Source organism: Pyxicephalus adspersus, chromosome 7, assembly GCF_032062135.1.
Source record: "Pyxicephalus adspersus chromosome 7, UCB_Pads_2.0, whole genome shotgun sequence".
Lineage (NCBI taxonomy): Eukaryota > Metazoa > Chordata > Amphibia > Anura > Pyxicephalidae > Pyxicephalus > Pyxicephalus adspersus.
The window spans coordinates 53,551,873-53,577,521 of record NC_092864.1 but is presented as its reverse complement, the minus strand read 5'-3'; the positions used below and the strand labels follow the sequence as shown (position 1 = coordinate 53,577,521).

Sequence of the window (25,649 nt, the reverse complement as noted above, 5' to 3'; positions counted from 1 at the left end):
AGCTGTATGGGAGAGGTCTGCCGGGATATATGTGCCTATTTATTAGCGCCTGTTGCCCACCTAAATGCAAAATCGGGTGACAGAGTGCGCACCAATCTATGTGGTAGCGTGACATTTAGACCTTCTGATTTTTGTATATTGATTTTAAAAGTGGAGATGCATGCATATTCCCCTAATTCTTTCAGTAGATTAGGGATGGATATTATTGGCGATGTCATATATAATAACAAATCTTCTGCATATGCTGCTACTTTATGGGAAGAGTCACCTATGGAGACACCTGCAATATTCGGATTGGACCTTATGCGTCTCAAAAAAGGTTCAAGCATCATTATAAATAGTAGGGGCGAAAGGGAGCAACCCTGCCTCGTCCCATTTGTAATGGAAAATGAGTCAGAAAGAACCCCATTAGCTCTCACTTGTGTCGTTGGATCAAAGAGCTGCTATGTACTGCAGCAGTCTCTGGTAGATACCAATATGTGACAGCATTAATTTGAGGTAGTTCCAATCAATTCTATCGAATGGCTTCTCAGCATTGGTGGAGAGGAGCATCATAGGTATGTTATTAGATCGTACATGATGGATTATATTGAGAATGTATTATCTCTAGCTTCTTGATAGGGCAAAAAAACACTTTGGTCATTATGTATCAGAGATTGCAGGATTAGGGGTCAGTCTGCAAGCTATAACGCTAGAGAACAGTTTTAAATCAGCATATTCTTGAACAGCAATAACTGGAACAAAGCAAGGGGTCTTTTTTAGGCTTGGGAATTACCGAATAATGGGCCGTGAGTAGATGGGTTAATATTTAAGTGTACAAAGAGAAATAACACAGAAACTTGCAAGTAAAATCAAAGAGTATATTATATATTATAATATAAAGAATTGGATATGCCTAAAGATACTTTGCTGAGGAAGTAAATTGCAATAGTCCAAGAGTCTGTCCAAGTTAATGGCTTGGCAGATAATCAAAAAACATGTTGTATGCCCCAAGTTCTCGTTGGGACTGCAGATTAGGTGTGGATCTGTGTTTTAAATTACACAGGAACTGAGAAAATGGACTAGTACTAACCAATGATCATCCTTAACCAGGATCTTATCTTACGTGGATGCCAGTTAAAGGATGAGTTACATTCCACTAAGACCCCATGAAATGTATATATTGGTAAAACACTATTGTTGGTGAGACATTATTGATATTAAATAAAACTATAATAACTCAACATTACAACAGCCCCTCATTATTGTTTAGCAATCTGTTGCAGCAGCGGGACCCAGCGGGGTGCCACCTGCTCTCCTCCTTATTTACCACCTCCATAGAACTGAACTATCAGGAACGATCACTTCCAACAACAACAATGTAACATCTCTGCACAGGTTTATGGTTCTGCACTAGACACTATGGATGGTGAATTATCCTTCTATATGATGACATTGGATTTTGTGTATTGGAGAGTGACAACACTGTGCCGGTCCACCTAACTATTGATGGAGCGTTGTCACTACAAAAATGGAAGCTGCTGGTGAGTCTATTATCAGCAGGTTTACCCGGTATCAAAAAAAAGAATAAAAAAGGCTGCATTCAATTAATGGATATTGGAAACAGGTTTATGAAAGTGTTGTAGCATATGCCAATTTTAAATGTATTTTTGGTTTGTCCACTTCACCTGGAGATACTGTTTCATGTAGACCCTGCTGGAATGAAACAAAGAACAATGTAAGCAAACACAGAATTGCCTATCAGTATATCACAATCAGAACAAAGAAGTTTTCTAAGTGACATAATTTTCCTGTCATGAATGACACAGGCCCCATCCTTAGTTGTGTTGCCGTCCATTGCCATAGTGACGGACGCTTGGTAACGGCGGAGGCGGTGCATGCGCACTACGGAGTTCGAAAGGGATTGTGGGAAAGGAAGAATTGGCCGGTGCTGAGAACACAGTAACCGAGCCTTGGAGACTGGAGTAAACGAGTGTCAGAGCTGGTGAGCCAGCTGTGGGGAAAGGGAATCTGCTCTCCCGCTCCTCTACTGGTTCACAGGCCCGGAATGGAGGCCGCGGTTATCAGGCGCACACAGGAAACTCTGGGTAAGGTGATTAGGAAGCCGCCGCTTACGGATAAACTGCTGAGCAAGCCGCCGTTCCGTTACCTGCACGACATTGTGACTGAGGTGAGACCCGGAGACCTACAGCAATACTGGGCAGGAGGGAGGGGGCAGCAACCTGTGGCTTCCTTACAACTTGTTCCAGCACTACAAGTACCAGAATGGTCAGAAGTCCGGACCTGTGGTGTGCTGGGACTTGTAGTGCTGTCATAGTAGGCAGGACACGGCTAGTCTGGACTCTGATCATTCACCAATAGATGTGAAAATATTCACTGACACAGACGCCATGAATGATACCAGACTACCCGAACTTCTAAACCCAGGCCCAGGGCGTTCTTTGGAGGGGCAGAGCGTGGTCAGGGGGGAGAGAGGACGCCCCCGTCAGTGGGGGTGAAATATGTCCCAGAGGTGTCAGTGGGAGTAATAAAATGATTGAACTCCTGTAGTCTGTGTGTGAGTAGTAATAACCCATGAATGGTGCCAGTGGGAAGAATAGTGCCCCGTCAGTGCGGGGGAAATTGGCCCGTCATTGGTGTCTGTGGGAGGAAATAGTGGCCCTTTGTTGGTATCGGTGGGAGGAAAAGTGGTCCGTCGGTGGAAGGAATAGTGGCCCGTCGGTGGAAGGAATAGTGGCCCGTCGGTGGAAGGAATAGTGGCCTGTTGTGGGTGTTGGTGGGAGGAATAGTGGCCCGTCGGTGGGGGGAATAATGCCCCGTCATTGGTATCGGTGGGAGGAATAGTGGCCCGTTGTTGCTATGGGTGGGAGGAAAAGTGGCCCATCGGTGGGAAGAAAAGTGGCCTGTCCTTGGTATCGGTGGGAGGAAAAGTGGCCCATCATTGGTGTCGGTGGGAGCAATAGTATCCCATCTTTGGTATCAGTGGGAGGAAAAGTGGCCCGTCGGTGGAAGGAATAGTGGCCCGGTGTTGGTGGGAGGAATAATACCCCATCATTGGTATCGGTGGGAGGAAAAGTGGCCCGTCGTTGGTATCGGTGGGAGGAAAAGTGGCCCGTCGTTGGTATCGGTGGGAGGAAAAGTGGCCCGTCGTTGGTATCGGTGGGAGGAATAGTGGCCCGTCGTTGGTATCGGTGGGAGGAATAGTGGCCCGTCGTTGGTATCGGTGGGAGGAATAGTGGCCCGTCGTTGGTATCGGTGGGAAGAAAAGTGGCCCGTCGTTGGTATCGGTGGGAAGAAAAGTGTTGGTATCGGTGGGAAGAAAAGTGGCCCGTCGTTGGTATCGGTGGGAAGAAAAGTGGCCCGTCGTTGGTATCGGTGGGAAGAAAAGTGGCCCGTCGTTGGTATCGGTGGGAGGAAAAGTGGCTCGTCGTTGGGAGAAAAAGTGCGCTGTTGGTGTCAGTGGGTGGAATGATGCCCTTGTGCTGGGGGTGTTCCCCCATGTTCAGCTGGAAACTTGTCATTTAACATTTCCAGATTTTTCAGATAACAGTGGCAGCACAGCTTTGCAACAAGCCAAATTATAGATATTGTTGCAGGGCAGTTTTGACTTACTTTGGTAACAGGATCTCTTTATACCATTCTTGTTTTTTATTTTTCTTCCATGCCAGGCAACTCATACAGTTTTCTGACTTCTCTTTTTCTGCTTTAATTGAAGCCGTAACATTTGGTCAAGGATCGTCATCAGTTTGTTATCGGTAAAAACAGAAATATACTGATGGGACCATCGCTCAATCTTCTTTTTTTTTATTAGTTATTTAAAGGTGTCTGTTTAGTTTCTACTATGATTGGGCTTTGTTTAGGAAATTCAGACAGTGTATGGACAGGGTACTGGAATTAAAACTCCAGTGTATGGACAGGGTACTGGAATTAAAAGTTTAATGGGCGTGGTCTGTGTAGAATATGTTATCTGGTTAGAATACAGGTTGGCAAGGTTCTGTCTACAAAAGCATTCTCGCCCTTTATATGATATAATCTCTAACGCTGGGATTCCATAATATTCCTTTTTTAAATTACTTGTACCTTTTATGCAACAACAGCGCTTATGTGTATTTTGTGACCAGTTTTCTTTTTAGCCTCATACAGATGTCTGATGGACGTCAGAGAATTGTCGCGGGAAATGACCCTTTGAGATTGTTTCCTGTGACAGAACAAATGCTGTACACACAGCATTGTTCTATTCTGTTCTTTGGAGATGATGGACGAGCAACAGCAACCTGCTGTGCTCTCCTTCATAGAAAAGAACAGTGGACGTTCCTGATTGGTCGTTCATCAATTTGCTGTGGCGGATTGGTGAATGACATTGAAGGACTGCTGTACACATGTCAGGTTTCCGACATAGGACTAGCACTAGAACTATTACCCCATGTGTGCACATAGTTTTAAAACCCAGACGTTAAGCTTTTCTTTATTTAGCTAACAGTCTCTGTTTACTCTTTGATGTTGAAAGGCTGAAATGCATTGTTTTTGTCAGTTTACTTTTATGAAACCTGATATATAACACCCAGATTTACAAGCAGAGACATAGCTGAATATAGCATAAATGATTATTTGTTAGCCAAAGGGAAAAAAAAAGCATGCAGTGACTCACAATAACAGGTCTGGACTACACAACAACAGGTTTATATTTTTAAGATTTGGCATTATTTACGCTTTAAGTGTATTGAAAATAAAGTTCAACTGAATCCTAATATTTGATATCTGTTACAGAACACCATTGCTATTTAAATTGACATTTATGGTCACTTTTGTTGTCTCAGGTTATCAGGACCACTGGTTTTTTGAAGGGATTGTACACAGAATCAGAACTAAAATCGGACAATGTAAAGGTTTGTATTCATTATTTTTTGTATATGTTTGGTTCCTTAAACCTTTTGAATGCTTAAAGAAGATCTAAAACCAGTCTTTACGTTAGGAATGAAAAAAGAGTAACAAGCACACGATTGTAAATAATCAATATATATATATATATATATATATATATATATATATATATATATATTCAAAATGTATTTTCAGTGAAGAATAGTTTATTTATGCAGTCTGTGTAGAAGCTGCTGGTAGTTTTCACTATTTCTGGCTGAACACCGGAGGGATGGCAAAGTCAGATTTCTGCCATTAAGATAACCATGGTTCATTGCACTATGTATCAAGAATGTGGGTGTTTACATGTGTAGTAGTACATTTGTGCTCTCTACAGGACAGTGGCATGAAAAATGCATCCAAAAAACATGAAATGTATCCACAGGGTATACTTATGAGGTATGGCTGGACATATATTTGGTATTGGTGTTGACATTTTGTATTGAATTTTTTTTGCCTACATTTAGAGTACCAGTGGGAGTGTGTGTGTGTAAATATAATTCCCAGTGTGCAAATTCCTGATTTGTAATAGTTAACAGAATATTTAAAGTGAGGTATCTCTAAACCTGCCTTCACTCAGCTGCCTTGCAATTTCTTTAATTCAGAGCATTGACTACCATTTGCAGCCTTAGTGGATGGTAGCGAGAGCTCCTAAAACATATTTAACTATACAATATTGCTAACTATATATTATCCAATAATATTTTGCTTATGCTAAATTGACAAACGTGATGGAAAAGGATCTTTTAATTAAAACGAAATGTGCAGTCACAAAGAGCAAAATAGAATTATTCATCCAAACATAAACTGTAAATAAAAAACATTTATTTATAAGTTAGGAAATGCTTCACATGTTCAAAGAGTGTTGAGAATGGAGTTGAGTTGAGAATAGGAAAATACCTGACATCATAGACATCATTGCTAACATGTTTTACAGATATCATAAATGGACAGAACCAGCTAAATGCATTCCAGATGCCTAAAAAAATAAAAGGTGTTCAAAATCCTACTTTTCGTATTCTTTAAAAAGCAATCATAGCCTGATTTATGAGCTGACCATGCTGCAGACTAGGACCCTTTCTCTGCCAGAAATTATAGACCCATTCTTGATCATTTTCATCTTAGTAGCCGTTGTACCTTTGTTCATTTTCTAATATAGTTTTATGCAAAATAGACAAAAGTTTTTTCCTTGCTATTAGCTAAATTGTGATTTGTTTTTTTAGTTTCTGGGACTCACTGATATTTAATACATTTTATAATAAACTTTAAATAACAAAACACAAAAATCTGTTAAAAAAATAAAAAAATTATTCAAACATGTAATGTAACTGTATAGTACCATATATTTATATTTATTTTATAAATATTTTTTTGTATTGGACTCAATACAGCTATTTTGTATTGAATCCAATACAAAATGATTTGAATTTTCTGCCGCTAAGTCCCGGCCGCACCAACGTCACTGGGAAACCCGTAGATCGAATCTGCACTTCACCGCTGGAGATCAGAGGAGGCACACGTGTCCCCAGGACTTGTGGGGACCAGCAGGACGCCGGGGAACAGCGACAGAACAAGATAAGTGGGGTTTTAACCTGTTTTTAGGTACCCCGAGTCAGACTCGGGATTACATAAGCTGCAGCAGTTTCCTATGCTGAATTGTTACTTTGGGTGGGTGGGTGTTTTAATGAAAATCAGCCGCCAAAAAATATTTGTAACTGGTGCAGAAATAATGTTCAAGTTCTGTGGTCATCAGCTCTGACGCACTCCTTTTTGTTTGTTTCATGTGAATCACTATTACACAATAAGGTATCCGTTTACAGGGTTAGGCTTGTGATAAGGTGTGCATGAAATAAAAGAGATTTCAGAGTTGACCACCACAAACGGTAGTTGGTATTTGTATATCAAACTGCTTGAGCTTTAAAGATCTTGAGCCACTTTACAGGTGATCTGCAGTTACCCACTCTACTCTAGGTCTCCTTTTGCAGGAATATGCTGGCAGTTTCAAAAAAGCCTGAAGTACAATTGTAAATGCTGTTTTTCATAATTATAAGATATTTTTTTTCACCGAAGTCCACCTGAGGTTTAAAATTAGCACTAGCTAATCCAGCAAAAACTTTGTATATATCTTGACCACTGACCTGCTCAAAATATGTGATATTAGCCACTAGAGCTGATTAATTTATTTCCAGGTTGAAAACATGGCACATTCTCGTGCTATCACTTACATGGCAACCTCTACATAAACTTCACAATTGTTGCCCAGTTACAGATGAACACAAGGGCAAGCTACAGTGTTAGTAGGAGGTAAAAAAAAATAATAATTTTGTAGCAAGCATTCCATAGTTTCCTGTTCCCTCCTCATACATCTATGTTTATAATATGTATTGTGTAATACATTTTTTATAGCTTTGACTAATACCCTCTCTTAATCTGAGCATATTTAGAGTGTCACACAGAAGTTTAGTGCATAAAGAAACTAAAACAAAAATTAAGTAAATTATTGCAGCTAACCAGACCTCCTATATGGTGACTGTATCACACTTCTTTTTTATAGGCTTCAGGCCAAAAACCTTTTCTACAAATAGAGCAAAATGAATTTCTATAAATGCAGTGATCGTGTAACTTCTTGAACTGAAAACAAATGGTGTAAATGTTTTGTCTATAAACTAGTAAACTACAATGTGACAGGGATATATGGATTACAGCACTGTCTAAACCAGGGGTGGGCAAACTTTTTTAGTCAGGGGCCACAATCTGCAAAAACAGGTCAGGTCAATGGTGGAGTGCCAGAGCCGCGGAACACTCAAAGGGCTGGAAAAACTTCCCCATTGGGCCATATACGCCCCACGGCCAGTAGTTTGCCCATGCCTGGTCTAAACAGAAGTACAAATACCATGTTTGGTAAATCTTTAATATGTATTTTACTGTACATAAGCAAATCCAGTGTGCACTAACATAGTGAAGACCAAATTAAAAATGTATAAAATACAAACACTAAGGCACTTGCTCTCATGTTTGTAAGTATTTCAAATAATTTTTACTAGGCTTGGGTGACTATTCTCCCTTTGTCAATGCGATCTGGGATTGCTTTTGTATGCAATTCTCTTGATTGATCAGATCTTCTACTGGGCCAGCAAGGCTGATTATCTCATGATCAAGATAGGAAGACACAATATCCTTTTCTGAGTAGCGACAGAGGTGTTTTAAATTAGGATTGTGGTTATGTGCTTATGTGTGTATATTAAACTTGGCCCGTAATTCCACTTGGGTAGAAGTGCAACAAGTCTATTAAAAAATTATTTAACTCTTTGTTTATACTCTTTGTTTTCCAGTATGTTCAGGAATTTCACTGTTATAATTTTGCTTGTTCTGTAAACCCATAGGATAAAGATTCCAAAATCAGCTTCTTACAAAAAGCAATTGATGTGGTTGTGCTGGTGACAGGAGAGCCTCTGTCTGTGAAGCCGGCTCGTGTTGTTGCAGGACATGAACCGGAGAAGACAAATGAGTTCCTTCAGGCCATAGGAAAATGCTGTTTAAATAAAGTAGGTATTTCAATAAACATTTTCATGGCAGCCTTTTATTAGCTTTAATTTAAAGCTATCCTCTAGGGGAAAGGAAATGCTTTTAGTGTAGGCAACACCTTTTCCCTTTTGTACCTTTGATAAACTAGTATAAAAGAGTTTAGGAGTTGGTTTGTTGGTATACCATTAATATGAATATTAATATTATCTTAATTTAAAATATAGTTATCCAGTGATGATGCTGTAAAGAAGGTTCTGTCAGGAGACAAATTGGAACCTAAAGGAAAGCCTCCATCAAGCACCAAGTCTCAAGATAAAGAGAACAGAGAAGCAAAAGATGAAGAACGAAGGAGCCAGAGGGAGAAAGAGGTAGGTTTATACACTTTCTGCTCTGCTCTGCTCTGCTCGGGATATTGACCATGCAGAGAAACTAGCCTAAAAAAATAAATAAAAGAATATTACATGTTAAAGGTCAGCTAACAGTACAGAAATAAATGCTACAAATGCGGGCTTGTCATTCTGCAGAATTGTCATTCTTATTTTGTTGATAATGACTTTATACCAGCAGTATAGTAAGTTCTAAAATGACTTCAAGGTGCCTTGCGAATCAGATTGGTGAAGTTGTTGCAGTTTTTATTCTAAAATAGTAATAATATTTACAGTAGTAATTCTGATAACATATTTTGTTGATAAGTGTATTTTATGTATTTAATAAACATTTCCTGTTCTGATGCAAATTAATTACATTGCTTTTGTTTATCATAACCTAATACTTATGTGTGTTGTGTTTTTAGGATAGACGAGAATCTGAAATTCGTGAAAGAAGTGGCAGCAGAGATAGAAAAGACAGACAGCAGCTGAAAGACGATGAAAGAAAACATTCTGAAAGAGAGAGAAAGAAGGTACGGGAAAGAGTGGGAGAGTCAGAGAAAGATGGACTGCGAGGAGGAGAGAAAAATGATAGAGAAAAAAACAGGGAAAAAGAATCTAGGACAGAAACTGACAAAGAGAGAAGTAAAGAGAAAAGCAGGGACAGAGAAAGACGAAGTGAAGGGAGCCATGGAAGAGAGAAGGATAGAACGAGAGATCAAGATAAAACAAGGGACAGAGACCGAGAGCATGAGCGAAACTTGGAAAAAGAGAGAGATCGCGAAGACCGCAGTCGCGACAGAGACCGTGGTGATCGTAACCGAGATGAGAGGACAAGAACTCGTGAACAGGATAAGGAGCGAAGACGAGAAAGGGATTCGGAAAGGAGAAAAGAACGTGTAAGGGATAATGACCACCTAGGGGACAGAGAGGAAAAACCAGTGGAAGAAGTGAGATCCGAACGAAAGGTAATACTTCGAGTGCGGTTCTAATCTCTTATTCTGGCATACACTTTGACTTTGAATAATCTATATATTATTATAGACAAATTGTAAATTGCTAGGCCTTGGCTACAGTGGCAACTATAATATGTATATGAATAGTTGCTGTGAATTGCTTTGCTCTGCACACTGTCATTGCTAGATATGTATATTGTGGTGCATGTTCAGGGTCATTCTGTAGTACATCTACATCGCTGTGTGCAGATCAAAGAGCACCGAAAGCATCTGTCTTGATTTGTGCAAAATATTATACATTCATTAGCTCAGCAGCAAACTTTCCACAGTTCTAAGACTTAATTTCTCCTTTAACAGCATAAAACATCTGAGGAGTCTGCAAAGAAAACCTTGGACAGCTCTGCAAGAGAAAGCAAACATGACACTGAGAGAGAGGTAGCAACAAGTTAGCAGTGTTGTCATTTCTGTACCTCATTTATATTGACCTTGAAAACTTGATGTTTAGTTTATGCTAATAGAAGTTACAGAATCTCCTGGCTCAAAAAATAATTTGTGTTTATGTATAAAACTGTGAAAAAGAAAGCTTGGTGTTTTAGTGAATATAAATCAGTCAAATGTTTGTTTAAACTTTTTAACCTGGGTTGAAAACAGAAAAGCTGGGTTATGGTTGGACATGGACTAGGGTAGTAGATAGTTTTCTTTCCAGAATAACATAGGTGTGTAATAAAATTGCAGAAAGATTTCAAAACCTTTTTCTTATCAGTTGTCCGTTTCATCGAAATCTGCTCGTCCGTCAGCCTCAAAACTACGAGAGAGAAGGCCAGCAAAGCTCAATGGAGAAGGTGAGAATTTTAAAAGCTGGCTAGACTGGTGACAATGGGAAAAATTTAGTTCATTTTTTGTGTATCATTGGTAATGTTTCTTTATTATCAATACAAACATATATTTTAAGCAATATTACAGTAATTTTTATTCTCTGGGAACTAAGATGAATAAAATGCAAAGCAGAGAATTGTATCAGCACTGGGTTTTTGAACTGCACAATTGAAAAATCTTACAAAAAAATCTTTTTCTTTTACTCTTTTACTTTATTCTTGTCACTGAGACCAGAAAATTAGAGTAAATGTATTGTGTTAGAGCAATTGGAGAGAGAAAATCTAGTTTGAAGCTGGGAAAAATTAAGATTTGAAGAGACCCTGACACCTAATTTATTTTCAAGGCTGGAATTGTAATCTTTTCTGCTACCTGCTCTGCCTAATTCTGCTTCGATACAGAGATCTGATCCCTAAAGTCTGCTGGGAAATCAACACTTTCTGGGAGTGTCCATTTCCATTGTCACCTGTGCCTGTCCGTGGTTCCTCCTTCTGACTGTATGTTGCTGTAGTATACAGCAGAGGTGAGGCCATAGGAAGGGTATATACTGTAAAGGGCCAGATTAGTCCATTAATCTAGCTCAGAAATCTGATTATTTATGACAATGGCATATCATAGACAAGCAGTTGAACAACATGCATTGTTGTCTTGTCTTTTGTCTGTAGTCTCTGAATTATTCTTTTTACTAAAGTGTAGAAATTCACACTTTTGTAAGGAAACCTCATGCTCCTTTTTATTTTGGACCAGACACATTGGTTGTTTTCCCATCTTCATGAGAGCTCTTTAATGGTAAATGGTGATTTAGCATTACCCCTATAGGTTCTACTCTTAACAGTGACTGTTCTACTTCACCTGAGCACCAAAGCCTTGGAGAGTATTAAATTACTAGCAGCTGCCATGTTGTATGCTCAAGAAACTGTAGTATGTTCATCGTTCAGGCTATTTCCAGGCAATTCTGTAAATGATTGAATTATTTACTATTATTTAATAGAGATACATTAGTTACATGGAAAACAAAACACAAAAGTTTCTGTATGTAAACTTGTTTTTTAAACTGTTCTTTGATGCCTATTTTTACTACCGTTTAGATGTTTAGAATAGATGATGCCTTGTATCTATTCTCTCCTTTTGTTGTTTTCTTGTCTTAAAGTATGTCAGTTTACAAATACCACCACGGAAAGTGGAAATAAACTGTGTATTCTCGCCTGTGCCAGTTCTCTCACAAGCATCACAAATTTCTTCCTTCCAAAGACCAGATCTTTTTTTTTTTTCTGCTGCAATCACACTTTAACTTAAAGGTCCCCTCCCTACCTTTTGACTGTACAGGAGATTGTTCAAGGAGAAGTGGTACACTGAGGAGTCGATCTTTGTCATTCAGTTTTCCTTCCATACCAACATGCTCATGGCACTGCAGAAAGGCTGTGGAATAGATTGATTACGTTTTTTAATGTCCAGACCCTATGGTAAACTGCAAAAGGTTGACAACCACTTTTAGGCTCTTGCACTGCTTACATTAAAAATAAATACATCTAATTATCACCCGTTGACTATTGTATGTCAGCAAATGAGGGAATTAGCTTCACATTGAAAACATCTCCTCTTGCTTTGTTGTTTAGTCTATTGGAAAGGTAACATTTCCTAAAAGGACACAAGATAGTAAAAAATAGTTTTAATCCTCCTAAAAATACATTTTAGATAATACCGTACTTTGCTCTGATAATGATTTAGCATTGTTCTAATAATTGTGCATTATGTAGGTGGGATGCTTCACACATATATTGAAAATATATTTATGTATCGGTCTAATTTTGGTGTTTTTATTTCCCTCACAACAGGAGATTCAGCCAGTGATGGCGGTAAGAACATGATAATGTTATTTATTGAACTGTCAGTAACAAAGTAGTTTTTGAGATTTTTTTTCTTGATGTCTAAGGAGACCATCTTGCTCATTGAAGGCAAAGCAACAGTAATTTTAAAGCCCACATTTGAGAATATGCCCTCAGTGCTCCCAATTTCTCTTTTTGCCATTGCCACCTCAAAATTTTGAGGCATGCTAACTTACACTTGTATTGTGTTGTACTTGTGGTTATTATAAATATTCTGTTTTAATATTTGAATACCAGTACCATAAAAAATGTATAGTCAGGGAAATGTTAGTGCCATTCTGGAATCATTGTCCCTTTATTAAAACCAGAAAACACATCCTAAATTTAAGTTTCCTCTGTTCCATTGTAACCAAACAAGCAGGTTTTACAGTGCCTCTGTAGAGGATTGCAGCCTCTTGTCTATTTGTTTTTTCTCTGAGATCTACATATCTTTTCATCAGAGGAACGGCGTAAGTAATATGTTTTTGCAAAATCGGGGCAATGAAAAACGAGGCAACAACAAAACTGAGATGTGCAGTGTCACAGGCGTAATATTCAAAATTATTAAACCTGGTAAATGTATTTTGTAATTCTTGTTTCCTGTATGTATCTCTTCATTATATGCTGTTTTTAAAGTGGAATAAGATAAAAAAAAATTATTTTGTTGTATCGTTTTGAAGTGAATCATATTTTGTTTATTTTAGAGGGAACCACAGAAATACAGAACACTGAAAGTAATGAAGCTTCTGATGTACAAGCAAATGTCTCTGCTCAAAGGTAATGGTGTTCAATATATAAATGATTTTCAATTTTTGATACTAGTTACTAGTTTTTGTGTCCGAGTTTGCTTGAGTGTACAAGCGACACGTTTTCATATGTGTGTGCTAAAGCTGGAACAAAGTAGAGTTAGGATTTTGCTTGGTACAGTTTTATTAGGCTATAACTTTCTAGTGTATACCAAAACATCAAAGCAAATGTGACATGCCACTGGAAACTGAAAAACTTTACATCCCATGTAATTTATGTATGAAAGACTACATTCCATGCAATTCTACAGGGCAGAGAAAATGTGTATCAATTAGTAGTGTCCTAATATGTATTGCAGAAGAATTCCTCGACCTGGAAGTGCTCGACCAGCTCCACCAAGAGTAAAGAGGCAACCCAGCACAGATGTCATTGTCCCCGAAAGGTAACTTTTGCTCTCGGCCTGTGTTGAACTTATCAACTCTTATCAGTTTTCTGTCAAGCCCAGTTATTTCTGAAGACTACTAAGTACCTACCTCTTATGTATGGTGATGAGGTGCCGTGCAATCCTAACAGATGCAGTACAGTAAGCAAACCTTTCACAGTTGGACAAGATATGGGTTACTGTCCAAATTGCTAAATGAAAATAAAGGAAGCATAAGCTGAAAAAGGAAATCAAATGCATGGTGTTTTTGTTCATGGGATTAAATAAACTTTAAGTCCACCTTTATTTCTTTTGTCCTGGGGGTTTCTTTTTTTATTTTTGCATGTTTCCATGGCAGCACTAGCAAAGTAAAATGTGACAGGCACAGCTGTCATTCAGCAATTTAGAACATTGCATTGTACAAACACAAAGGAGCGGAGCTTTATTTAAATCAAAGGCTGGGTCTAACTGAACTCTTCCAAAGTGCAGAGCTTGTTAAATTAAATGACTACTTTCCCAAAGAAAACTGTATTATATTTGTGGTATGTTAATATATATAACGATATCGATGCAATAATATTGGTGCCGTGCTTGGTGAAGGATGTCATTCAGAAATCTTTTTTTTAAATTAGGGTCAGTAGTGGAAAGGGTGTATCCAATGTTATTGTGGAGAAGCAGAAAGATGATGGTGATGACGATGACAACGAATTCGTAGTGGAGGAGGCTTCTCCTCAGCTATCAGATATACCTGCAATGGAGATGGTAAGAAGTGGGACTGTTTATGCACATGGTAAATGCAGTGTGTTAGCTGATAAACTAAAAGTTGTCTTCTCTTTCTAGGAGGCAGAGCTAGACCTCCCTGCGGATGAGAAGCATGGTAAGAGTGACATCGATAAGTGGCTGGTTCTTGTTGCTGTAGTATGAAGACGAATACTCTTAACAATATTTCCAATTTTTAATTAAAAAAAAAAATTGACTGCTAGTTAGGCATATTTAGTATAAATTCACCAGACACCTTTTTTGGTACACCTTGCTAGAACCAAGTTGAACCACTTTTTTGGCCTTCAGATGTACTGTAATGATTTGTAGAATAGATTCAACAAGGTGGTGGAAATATTATTGACAGGACTTGGTCTATACTGACAAAAAAGCATCAGACAATTACTTCAAATTAGTCAGCTTCAAATCTCTGGTTTAAATCTCCCATTCATCCACATCCCAAAGATGTTCTATTGGATCTGGCGATTGTGAGGGCTAGTACAGTGAACTCATTTTGATGTTCAAGGTGTATTAGCTATTCTGCATACCTTAGTTGTAACGAGTAGTCAATGTTGTCTTTCTGTCTGCTTAAATCAGTCTGGCCATTTTCCTTTGACCTCTGATATCAATAAGGTGTTTTTGCACAAAGAACTGCCACTCTCAATGAATTTAGGTTTTCTGATCATTTGCTGTAAACTCTACAGATGGTCATAAAAATCACAGAACTTTCCCAACAACCATGAAATGTTTAAAGTCATTTAAACTTCCTTTCCCCTATTCTGATGCTTAATTCAAACCTTGACATTGTCTCCATGCTTAAATTGAGTTACTAACCATTAAAAAGTAGTTGAGCAAGTTGCCAGTGTGTGTATGTGTGTAATATATTTTTTATAATAATAATATGAATTTTATATATATTTTTTTTTTATTTTTAAGTTGTCAAATATATACATTTGATTAACTTCAGTTATCCATTACAATGAGAAAATTGGTGTTTGTTCATCTGTTTAACTGCTCATATTTGGTTGTTTGAAATGAATATTCACAACATTTTATTTTGAAACATTTTCAACTACTTTAGTAAATCAGCCTTATACATATGATGCTGTATCAATATTGCAGAGAACACTTTATTAGCTGTATGAGGCTAAAGAATGGCTATATGCCCTGGCTTTTAATCTGATTGCTTATAAATAAGTATGTCAAACAAATTAATGCTTGTTTTCCCAATATTTTTATACCCTGGAAAAAAAAAACATTCAGAACAAGGACTATTGACGCTGGACTTTTGTGGCCACTAGGTGGCGTTACCACCTTTTCTTGTTAAATTTAACAAGACCTGGCAGAACAATGATGCTGATTTCCTAATGGCATTCAGTATGTTGTGATTTATTTATTTAAAATATTCTTAGTGGCAAACATTTTTGTTTTACAGGCAGTCTTGTTAAGAAAATCTTAGAAACCAAAAAGGACTATGAAACTCAACCTGATACAGTCAGTAAGGTAAGATATCAGCTTGGAGCAAATTAGTGAGTTTCCCAGCTGTAGCTGTGACCAGATGGTGTAGAGACATAAACATAATTTAAATGCAAAAAAACACAAAGAAACAGCTTACTCTTTGTCTCCTATGCAACTCGCATGTAGGGGGTGGGTCGAAAGATATGTTACTAAATCTAAAGTTCTGCAGAAAGAACACCTAGCTGAACAAATTCTCTCCCACTAGGAGTGATCCACGTTCAAAGAAACACCTTACTGATGAGACAGTCAGTATGCTCCTAAATATAATAAAGGGTAATATGAACCGCTGCATAACATTTTAAAAAATATGGCACAGTATATAAGTTACCAAGATATAAAAAAAATATGAATCTGTAAAATGAGCTGTAATAGGTTAAAGACATGTTTTTATTTACTAAATTGTACTAGAAATAAATTGACAAGATTGTTTGCTTCAGACAAGTCTTCTCCTTTGCTTTTCATGGTGATTTTTTTCCCTACATACCTGTTTTCCAGGTTAACCTAAAATTAGAAATGTCATACACTGCGTAAGCACAGGACGTGAAATTTAGAATTATTTTGTGCATGATGTTTAGAAGCAGCTAGAGGTTTATAATAAATCCAGGTGGTTATTTAACAATCCCTGCACAGGAGCACTCACACTAGGAAAAAGAAAAGCAGCTCAAAAAGCCAGTCACTTCTGCAGCAGTACTCGTGCTAACTGCACAGATCTAACGGAAATAACATTACAGACATGTTAGAGAAAAAAATTAGAGCATCAGAAATATGGGATTAATAATCTACTGGTTTCTTCACTGTCCAGTCACAAGCAGAGTATAGGGACGAGACCCGGTTGTATTATTTAGCTGCAGTCCTTTATCTTTATTTTCACCAGGTGATTTTTACCATTAACATATTTCCAGTCATAGGATGGCAATACTTGCTGTCTCTACTGTATAAGGGCAATGTAAATAATGCAGAACTCTCACCTTTTCAATTGACTATAAAATAAAGAGGTATGGTTATGTAGTCCTCTGAGATTTCTTAGGAAAATGAAGTTGATACGAGAAATACAAATAGCTCGCAACTGTGGACTAATTTGTTGGTACTGTACTTATTATAAAAGCATTTTATGACTCCTGAAAAGTGAATAAATGGTGAATAAAAAGTAACTGCTCCATGTATAGCTTAATTGCTTTGTTTTGTAGAAAAGCAAAACAAATGGGAAACGAGATAAAATATTGCCTTTGCTACAAACTTTTTTTAAAACGGCCTGGACACATTTTTGGTACTTCAAAAAAGTATATAAATAATTGTTTGTGTCAAATCACTCATTCAGCTCTTTTAAATGGAGGACATTTTTCTGTTTGAGATCATCATGTTACTGAAATTGGGCAGAGAAAGAAATAAAAAAGTGAGTTGTCTGAAAAGATCAGAAAGGAAATTATAGCATTAGTTAACTTAAACACGGATGATGTTAGTCCATCTCCAAGCAACTTAAAATTCATGTGACAACAGTTGCAAATATTCTTAAGAAATTTAGGGTTTATGGGACTGAAGCCAAACACAGTGGAAATGGCTGCAAAAGATTAGTAGAGCCCAGAATGTGCAGAAGAAATGCGAGAATGTCTACAAAAACCCAGGACAGCTTCCAAAGAGTTACCAGCTGAAGTCACAAGAGTATCAATACATTCTAGTGCAAAACATATTTCCCAGTGTCAGGAAGCTCTGTCCCAGCTGTAAATCATGGAACCTCCAACAAGAAAATGCTCAAAACACAAAGCAAAAAGAACTCAAGATTGGCCTAGAACAAATCACTGGAATATTCTGAAGTGGCCTTTTGTGGTCCACTTTTGAGAATACATAATCGGGCAGATCATTATTGCAGAAAGGGACAGCGTTTTTAGCTGCGCAGCGTCCACTTTAGTTACCAGGTTACCTGGCATTCCTGACTCCTCTGCATGTGCCAGAATGAAAGTGTGCTGGCTTTAAGTCATCCTAGCCTGGCCAATCAAGAGGACCGAAGATTGAAAGGAGGAAGTAAAAAAAGAAGATGGCAGCAAGGGAATGGTGAAAGGTGAATAACTTGGGTTTTAGTTCCGCTTGAAATACTATCGTGAAAAGAACAGAAACATGCAGGCTACAGAAGGCAACCCTCAAGCCTGACACAGCTTTAAATCTCATTGTATGAATGAAAGATAGTGATATAAAGTATTTACCGTATTTAAGGTTCTCTATTTAGCAGTATCTACCAAATAAAATTGTGCAATTACACTAAATTGAGTGGGAATTTTCAAGGGGTCACATTAAGTCTGTTGAGGGTCCTACTTTGTCACTTCCATAAAAATGGATTACAGCACTTAGTACTTAATCTTTTTCTATAAATTTTATGCCAGAGAAAGGGAAAATATTCCCTTAATTATTTATTTTCAAATTTACAGATTTGAAGTGTACCTTTTATCAACTTGAAAATGGCTTAGGTCTATTCATTAAACATTTTTAAATCGGTGTGCATCACAAAGAAGGTGCAAGAGGGCCTGATATTGCTCATATTTAGCATGCCTTCTCTAGAACAGTGTTTTTCAACCTTTTTTTTAAATCAAGGCACATTTTTTACATTAAAAAAATCCTGCGACACCAAAAATAAAAAAATGTTACAAAATGACACTCTGTAGCTATTTCTCTTGTCTCTAAGAATAAACAAGTCAATTAGGCCACCTACTGCCACCCACTGGCATGGAAGAGTATTACATTACTCTGCCAGTCACTACAGCACAGACACTTGACAATGGTAATTGGATAATTTCCCACGGTACACCTGAAGATCTCTTACGGCACACTAGTGTGCTGTGGCACAGTGGTTGAAAATCACTGCTCTAGAATTTTATTCTAATTTATTCCTATGGAGATTTCACCATATGGGTATTGATACAGCATTTTTGTTTCCTAGAATTACCCATTCTGGTATCCTATGCCTATCTATTAAAAACATCCTTAATCTGGTGATGCCAAGAAAATTGACCGGAAAGTGAACTGTTAAAGCTATTGTAGGAATAGGGTGAGGACTTTGCTTGTCCCTAATATACCTAGACTGTACATTCCTAGTGTCAAGCAAATGTTTCCTTCTGTTCTTTTAAATCACTTGTAACTGTTGGGGTTTTTTTTCTTTGTATTTATTAATACGATTAAATAGAGTGTTTGTTTGGCCATACCTTCAAGCAGAGCTGTATTGTGCTAAACTAATATGCTTGGCATTTCTCCTAACTTCTAGATCACATTTCAGACCCACCCAGTGCCCACAAATCATATTAACTGGTCTTGGAGTCTATGCACTATTGTTCAATTTGCAGTTGGAAATCGTTAGTTTATATGGTATTTGTGGCTATGTTAATAATAGTTTCTTTGCCAGCGGAATGTACTCTGCTCATTTTACTATAAAGATGCTGAGAGCTATTCAGCTTCTCAGCTGTAGAAGGGAAATTATAGTTTTAATAAGCTCTAGGTTAGGGGACTCCAGTGACCACGAATGTGCATTTGTAAAGCTTGTATAGTTGCGTGGATATACACCTCCTTTCTCACATTTTACAATCCCCATTAATTATTGATTTAGGCTTAGCATATGTAGCATAACCATATATTTGTGTTGTAGCAGGGGAAAATGCATGCTAGTATAGTTTGTAGAAGATCATTAAAAAACCTGTTAAAGTGGACCTGTAAATAAAACTCGTACTTCACATGAATTGGTAGGGCACAAATCTACATTAGTAATTTACATAGCATGAGTATTGTGGTTGTTTTATGTTATGAGAGATTCTATAGCTTGCAGACTGCACAGTTTGGTAGATATGCAGTAACATAAGTGCTCAATCTCTGTGCAGCTCTGATGATCAAAAAAAAGCCTGAATGTATATTTATTAAATATGGCGCCTGCATTGTACATATAGCATGAAAAACTAAACATAATAAGTCTTAAAACATGAACACAATTTAATAAGATGATAATTTTACATATTGACACAAGACTATGTATTTTTGATATTGTAAGGCACGTGGGGGTGCCTTGTCTATGGTATTACCAATCTGGTTTGCGTGTTTGTACAGACGAGTATAACTAATATTTTGCTCCAAGAAAACCCATGTATTGGTAACCTTGCTGCATGTCTGCAGCTGTGCAGAATGTTAAATATGGGCCTACTTATCAAAACCATAGTACGGCTCTGATTTTCACAGAGAGACTTACTAATGGTAAAGTACTGTTAATGTTTTAGTAAAAGGTATAGATTGTTTTTATGTTTAAGTAATTAAAATGCTTTGTTTCCTTATGTCTGCATGAAATAATTCAATGTTTAGTTGAATGTTTAATGTTACATTGATTATAGTTACCATCGCCTAATGAAATGTGGTTCTCTTTTGATGTCCTTTGGTGTGATGCACAATACAAGAATATTTTTGGCTGCATAAAAAATATCTACCTAATTGGGCAGATACCAGATGGGAATTCTGGGTTTTCTTGCTTCTAATTGTTCCTTTTTATAATTGCAGCATTTTGTACTGCTCAGTACTGTCTCTTTTTTTAAGACCAGTCCACTTGCTACATTTAAACACCTGAAGACAAAATACCATTTACTATATTGTAAATTGAGTCCATTGTGTACCATATAAAAGTAGGCGGATAATAAAACTGTCATGAAAAACAAAATCTAAATGTTTTTAATGTTTTTGTTGTTTATATTACAACCAAATAGGCAAATTAACAATGCAGTAGGCAGGTGCTCCCCCGGGAACATTTTCTGAGCAGCAGTCTTAGCAGCTGTTTGTAGCTAAATCACCAATTTACAGGTTGAGCCGGCATCTGCTCCAGTGTAGAACTGCTGACCTGTCAGAACTGTGTGATCTTGGTATTAGGACTAGTGATAAATCATTAATTAGTTCATGATGGCAGCCTTCAGGGTATATGAGAAATCTATTGTTTTTCAGCTTTTATTCAAGGCTTATTGTTCACTTTTTGCATACCTGACAGGTACCTTAATTTTCTGTCTGGAATATATATTTGAAAAATCTTAACCATACCCCAGTTAATACAATTCCAGGGTATTTATTGAATGTTAGGTCATTTTGACGTATCTCTCAGTGGTTGAAAAAAGGTGACTGTTTTTTTGTTTTTTTTTTCAAAACATAACTTTTCTTGGAGTCCATATTCTCTTGGTTCTGCTTGCTGCTAATTTGAGACAAATCCCTCTGAAGGTGACCATATACTGAGGTGTTTGGACTTTTGTGTCTTTTAGTTGAACTCCATGAAAAGAAAAGGGTTTTACAAAACAATCTTTTTTTCTTAAAGTGTCTGTAACACCTCTGTCTTAATTGTGTTTCCCAAAATCATTTATATTGTTTTGTATTCAGGACAAGACCCTTTTGACTGATAATGGAAGAAAAAAGGAAAAAGATTTGGTGACAAAGGAGATTGAGAAACTCAGAAGCTCCATCCAGATTCTTTGTCGCAGTGCTCTGCCACTTGGGAAAATTATGGATTATATTCAGGAGGACATGGACACAATGCAGAATGAGTTGCAGGTGTGGAAGAAGGAAAATGGCGAACATGCAGAGATTCTGCTTAGGGAGCAAAGGTATTTATCATAGCCTTTGCTTATATATTTTCCCTTACTCTAATGGTGTTCATGCGTGTATGATTTTTGGTAGGTTTACAAATTACTTGATTAAAACTAGCAACGATTGAATCATGTAAACAGGAACAGTCTTTGAATTACTAATGAAAAAAAAAAACAAGGATTCTAACTCTTTCCTACTTGTTTGATGAACATACACTTTAACCTATATGCAGATAGAGGATGACTAGCATCTGACAAGAGTAAAAAGATTTACCCACTTTATGAGAACTGTCAGTGTGTGTATGTGCCGGCTAGATATCTGTGTTTGTGTAAAATGCACGCCTTTTATAAGCCTCCAGTTACAGCTGTATAAATGGTATGTAACCATGGTATTTCTTTTATTTTTATTTCTTTAGCATCACTGACTCAGCTGTGGAACCTCTCAAGGCTGAACTTGCTGAGCTTGAGCAACTTATCAAAGAACAACGGGATAAAATCTGCACAGTAAAAGGGAACATACTACGGAATGAAGAGAAAATCCAGAAGATGGTTCAGAGCATGAGTGGCTCCAATAGAGACTGAATCATGGAGCGATATACTCACAGTCCATATCTCAGTGGCACAAATTACTCTTTTCTCTAGGTCTTGTACTATAAACCTATTTATTCAGTTACTGTTCAGGGTGCGTGTGTGTTATATACATTCATGAGAGAGTTGTGTGTTCTGTTCAGAAAGCCGCTCCTGCTTTAGAGAGCCATTTAGTCTATGGCTAAGCTTCGTAGGTGTATCTCAAAGACTCGTGCTGGAAAAAAACATTCTGTTCTTTATGGGCCTGCTTCTGCAGTGGTTTTTTGCCAACCGGTTGTGTTCTGGCCATACATGGTCTGAGTTTTAGATCAACAATTCTTGCATTAATTAAATATGTATTAGATCACAGCGCAAAAACTGTTTTGCTATGACAAATAACTATAGAATCAGTTGAAGGATGAATGGAGGTAATTGGAAAGCCTGGGAAAATTTAACCTTAAATGGTCAGATTCCTGATATTTTAGCTTTGAGTAGAGAATACTGTTTGAATCGCCCCACTGATTTCTGATGTCTGTTGACGACCCATCTGGTCATTTCTGTTCCCACTCAACTGCAGACAGTTTGAGAGAGACTTATTTTGGGCGGCCTATTAATTTTAGTGTTAAGAGAAAAGTAAATCTGTAGAGCGATCATACAAATCTGGGAACTTTTGTATGGCGATCTTGCGGATGTAGTCAATAATGCAAAGAAGACAGGACCGCACAGTCAATCACCAACCATTTGTACACCAATATCTCTTTACGTAATGGAGAAATAGTGTAATGAATGCTCACTTGAGCTGGAAAGTACAGATTTTGTTGAGTAAAAGCATATAAGATCACCGAATGGGGATTTTTCTATCTTTAGCCTGGAGTGCACATGAAACTCTGCTTTTTTGTTTCTAATAAAGCCGAGGCACTTTCTGAACTAAAAGCCATTTTCTGCAGTAGGGGCCCAATTTGATGTGACTTTCTGGGTCCCACTCTGGTAGCAGCCTGTTATCTCATTGTGCACAATCCCATCACATTCAGAGCCACACTAAAAGATTGCATTCCAACTAGGAGCTCCATTAACTTCCTTTATTTCAAAAAGTTTGGCTGGTCACCTTAACGCACTAGTAAATGTGTGTATTTGTTTTTCTGAATGCTGACATGCGGGTGCATTGCCAACTGCTACAAGTTTAGTGGGGAATGGCGGTGCACCACAGTTTGTATGTTACAATGCACATTTTACTGTGCACTACCAAAACTTGAAAAGGTCAGTGAGCCTTCAGTGTAATTTCCAGTGCAGCCAAAAAGGCATGAACATGAAAACGTATATTTGCATTTGTTGTATTTTTCCATACATATCAACGTAATTGGGCCCCTAACAATACATGTAAATGGAATCCAAATGTTTAATATCATGTGCTAAAACCACGTGTCTCTCAACCTCTTTGACATTTCACGATCACCTGCCCATTCTATATTTCTATACAAACTGCTGCTAACAAAAGGTTTTGTTTTGCACATGACTGATTACTACCAGGATGTATGGACACAGATTTTATAAATTGTGTACAAATTATTTATGTACATAAAATAATCACATGACAAAATTTGTGTGAACATTTTGTAAAACTTGAAGCGTTACAGATTATGTCTAATTTTTGCTATAAAATCTATCCAAACAGACTGTGGTTGTGTATATTTTTCCTGTTTTAGGGTTTCCTGACTGTAAAAGTGGAGTTGGGTTGATTACCATATTCCTTAGCAATTTTTTTTTTTCTGCATCTCCATTACTACTATTATGAGTGTAGAGATGAGCAACTGAATATACTGGACTGCAGTTTGGAAGGTTCTGTTAGGGAGATTCTTTCTACTCTTGCCTGAATAATAAGATTGTCCAGGCTGGAGAGGAAGTGAAGAAAGCACCAGGAGGAACAGAAATAAAAAGTAAGGGAATGTTAGGATTTCTATTATCTTGTTACTGTCTGTTTCTCTGTTGCATATTTCTACTCACTTCTTGTTAAATAAAAGGTTGCAAGAACAGTATAAGAGGAGAAATCGCTGAAAAAAACGGGTTGTATTTTTTTCCCATGCTTTAAAAAAAACTTGAAAGAAAAAGAAAGTCTTGAAAGAAAAGCTCCTCCAAAATCTATAGAAGAGTCACTTGTAGGACTGTATTAAAACCATTATTTAATGACAATTTGTTATGAAAGATACTTCCTCAGGTTGCAGAGTCACCGAAATGTAACTTCACTGTTAATCTATGTTCAGACTGGTGGTATGGTTGATGTATTGTTACTGTTCCCTTCCAAAAATCACCTTTAGACATTACACTTAGTGGTCACCCCCAGCGCCCTTGTAGATCGGTTGTCTGCCATCCCCTGTAAAATGTTCAAATGCCGATTTATCCAATAACCAACACAGCAGTACAGGTGGTTCAGTGGCTCGCAATGTACAGCCAATGTGTCATTAAATAGTCTTATAGCCACTGTGTCGCTACTCACAACACTGTCCCAAATAAAAAGACATTCCCTATGACAAGAGAGTGCAAGAAAAATGGACATTCTCCATGACAAGAGAGTGCAAGAAATATCTTCACAAATCTGTATTTGATAATGTGTCACCAGCAGCAGAATTGTTCTTGATGTGAGCTCCTCCTTTGTTAATCTCAGATAGGAGTAGAGGGCTGCTAACATCTAGACCCAGCCGATGCATCGATCAGTATAGGGTGGACCTGCACCTTAATATATTAAGAGATAAATATGAAGGCTGGCAATATTAAGCTCCTCTGCAAATCAAACCTGGATCAGGTGGTATTGTAGTCAGCACTCTTGATCAGAGAGATCATTTCAGTGACTGTTACTTTTGTATAGTGAAAACTTAGGATATAACAAAAAAATAAATGTAACATAGAGTATCCTAGTCTACCATCGGCTATACGGCCAGTGGCTCATTCAGATGAAATCCCAGTGCCGGTTTTCATCACACTAGAGTGATCAGCATGAGTTGAGTGATTTGGCACGAAAACTTACTTGAAAAACGAACAAAGGTATCGTATTTTTGAACCAGAGAATTGCATTTCTGCAGTACTTTAGAACTGACAGTGGCTTTGCGTATTGCCATAACATACCTGGTGTAATGGTTGAATTGGGAATTCCAATTTATAACTGAATGACGACTATTCATCGATAGCTCAAAGCGGAGCTTAAAGTGTGTCCTCCTTCACAATGGCAATATATTGGGTCAGTCCAAATTGGCCATTCAGTTTCTCTTTGTGAAGAATATGCAGACATGAAGAGAGTCATTGAGTTGTTGCAATATCACCAACACAATTGGGTTACCTGTGTTGATCTTAAAATGGTATCCTTCCTTCTTGGTCAGCAACGCGGATACACCAAGTATCCCTGTAATCTTTGCATGTGGGACAGCAGAGCTCGTGAGAGGCATTGGGTGGAAAGGAACCAAACCGACACTTGTTGATAGAATATTATATTCCTGCCTCTGCACATGAAACTGGGTCTGATGAAGCAGTTTGTTAAAGTTTTGCCAACTGAAGGA

The 25,649-nt window shown here is 37.6% G+C and overlaps 1 protein-coding gene across 1 annotated transcript; it reads left to right on the top strand.

Annotated features, from left to right (window-relative positions):
- Positions 1 to 1,896: 1,896 nt before the first annotated feature.
- On the top strand, positions 1,897 to 23,777 carry TRAF3IP1 (TRAF3 interacting protein 1). The gene is made up of 15 exons (XM_072418484.1): positions 1,897 to 2,170; positions 4,818 to 4,886; positions 8,304 to 8,465; positions 8,670 to 8,813; positions 9,239 to 9,781; positions 10,127 to 10,204; positions 10,533 to 10,611; positions 12,478 to 12,498; positions 13,212 to 13,284; positions 13,613 to 13,696; positions 14,308 to 14,437; positions 14,516 to 14,552; positions 15,870 to 15,937; positions 21,332 to 21,555; positions 21,954 to 23,777. Exons 1-15 carry the CDS (start codon positions 2,048 to 2,050, stop codon positions 22,117 to 22,119), a joined length of 2,001 nt encoding a protein of 666 aa, XP_072274585.1. The 5' UTR covers positions 1,897 to 2,047; the 3' UTR covers positions 22,120 to 23,777.
- Positions 23,778 to 25,649: the final 1,872 nt, after the last annotated feature.

Excerpts from the sequence above, each read along its gene's own strand:
- TRAF3IP1 (XM_072418484.1), top strand. The coding sequence starts at position 2,048 with ATGGAGGCCGCGGTTATCAGGCGCACACAGGAAACTCTGGGTAAGGTG. Across the intron at positions 4,887-8,303 it reads TAAAATCGGACAATGTAAAG|GATAAAGATTCCAAAATCAG; the intron begins GTTTGTATTCAT and ends GTAAACCCATAG. Across the intron at positions 9,782-10,126 it reads AAGTGAGATCCGAACGAAAG|CATAAAACATCTGAGGAGTC; the intron begins GTAATACTTCGA and ends CTCCTTTAACAG.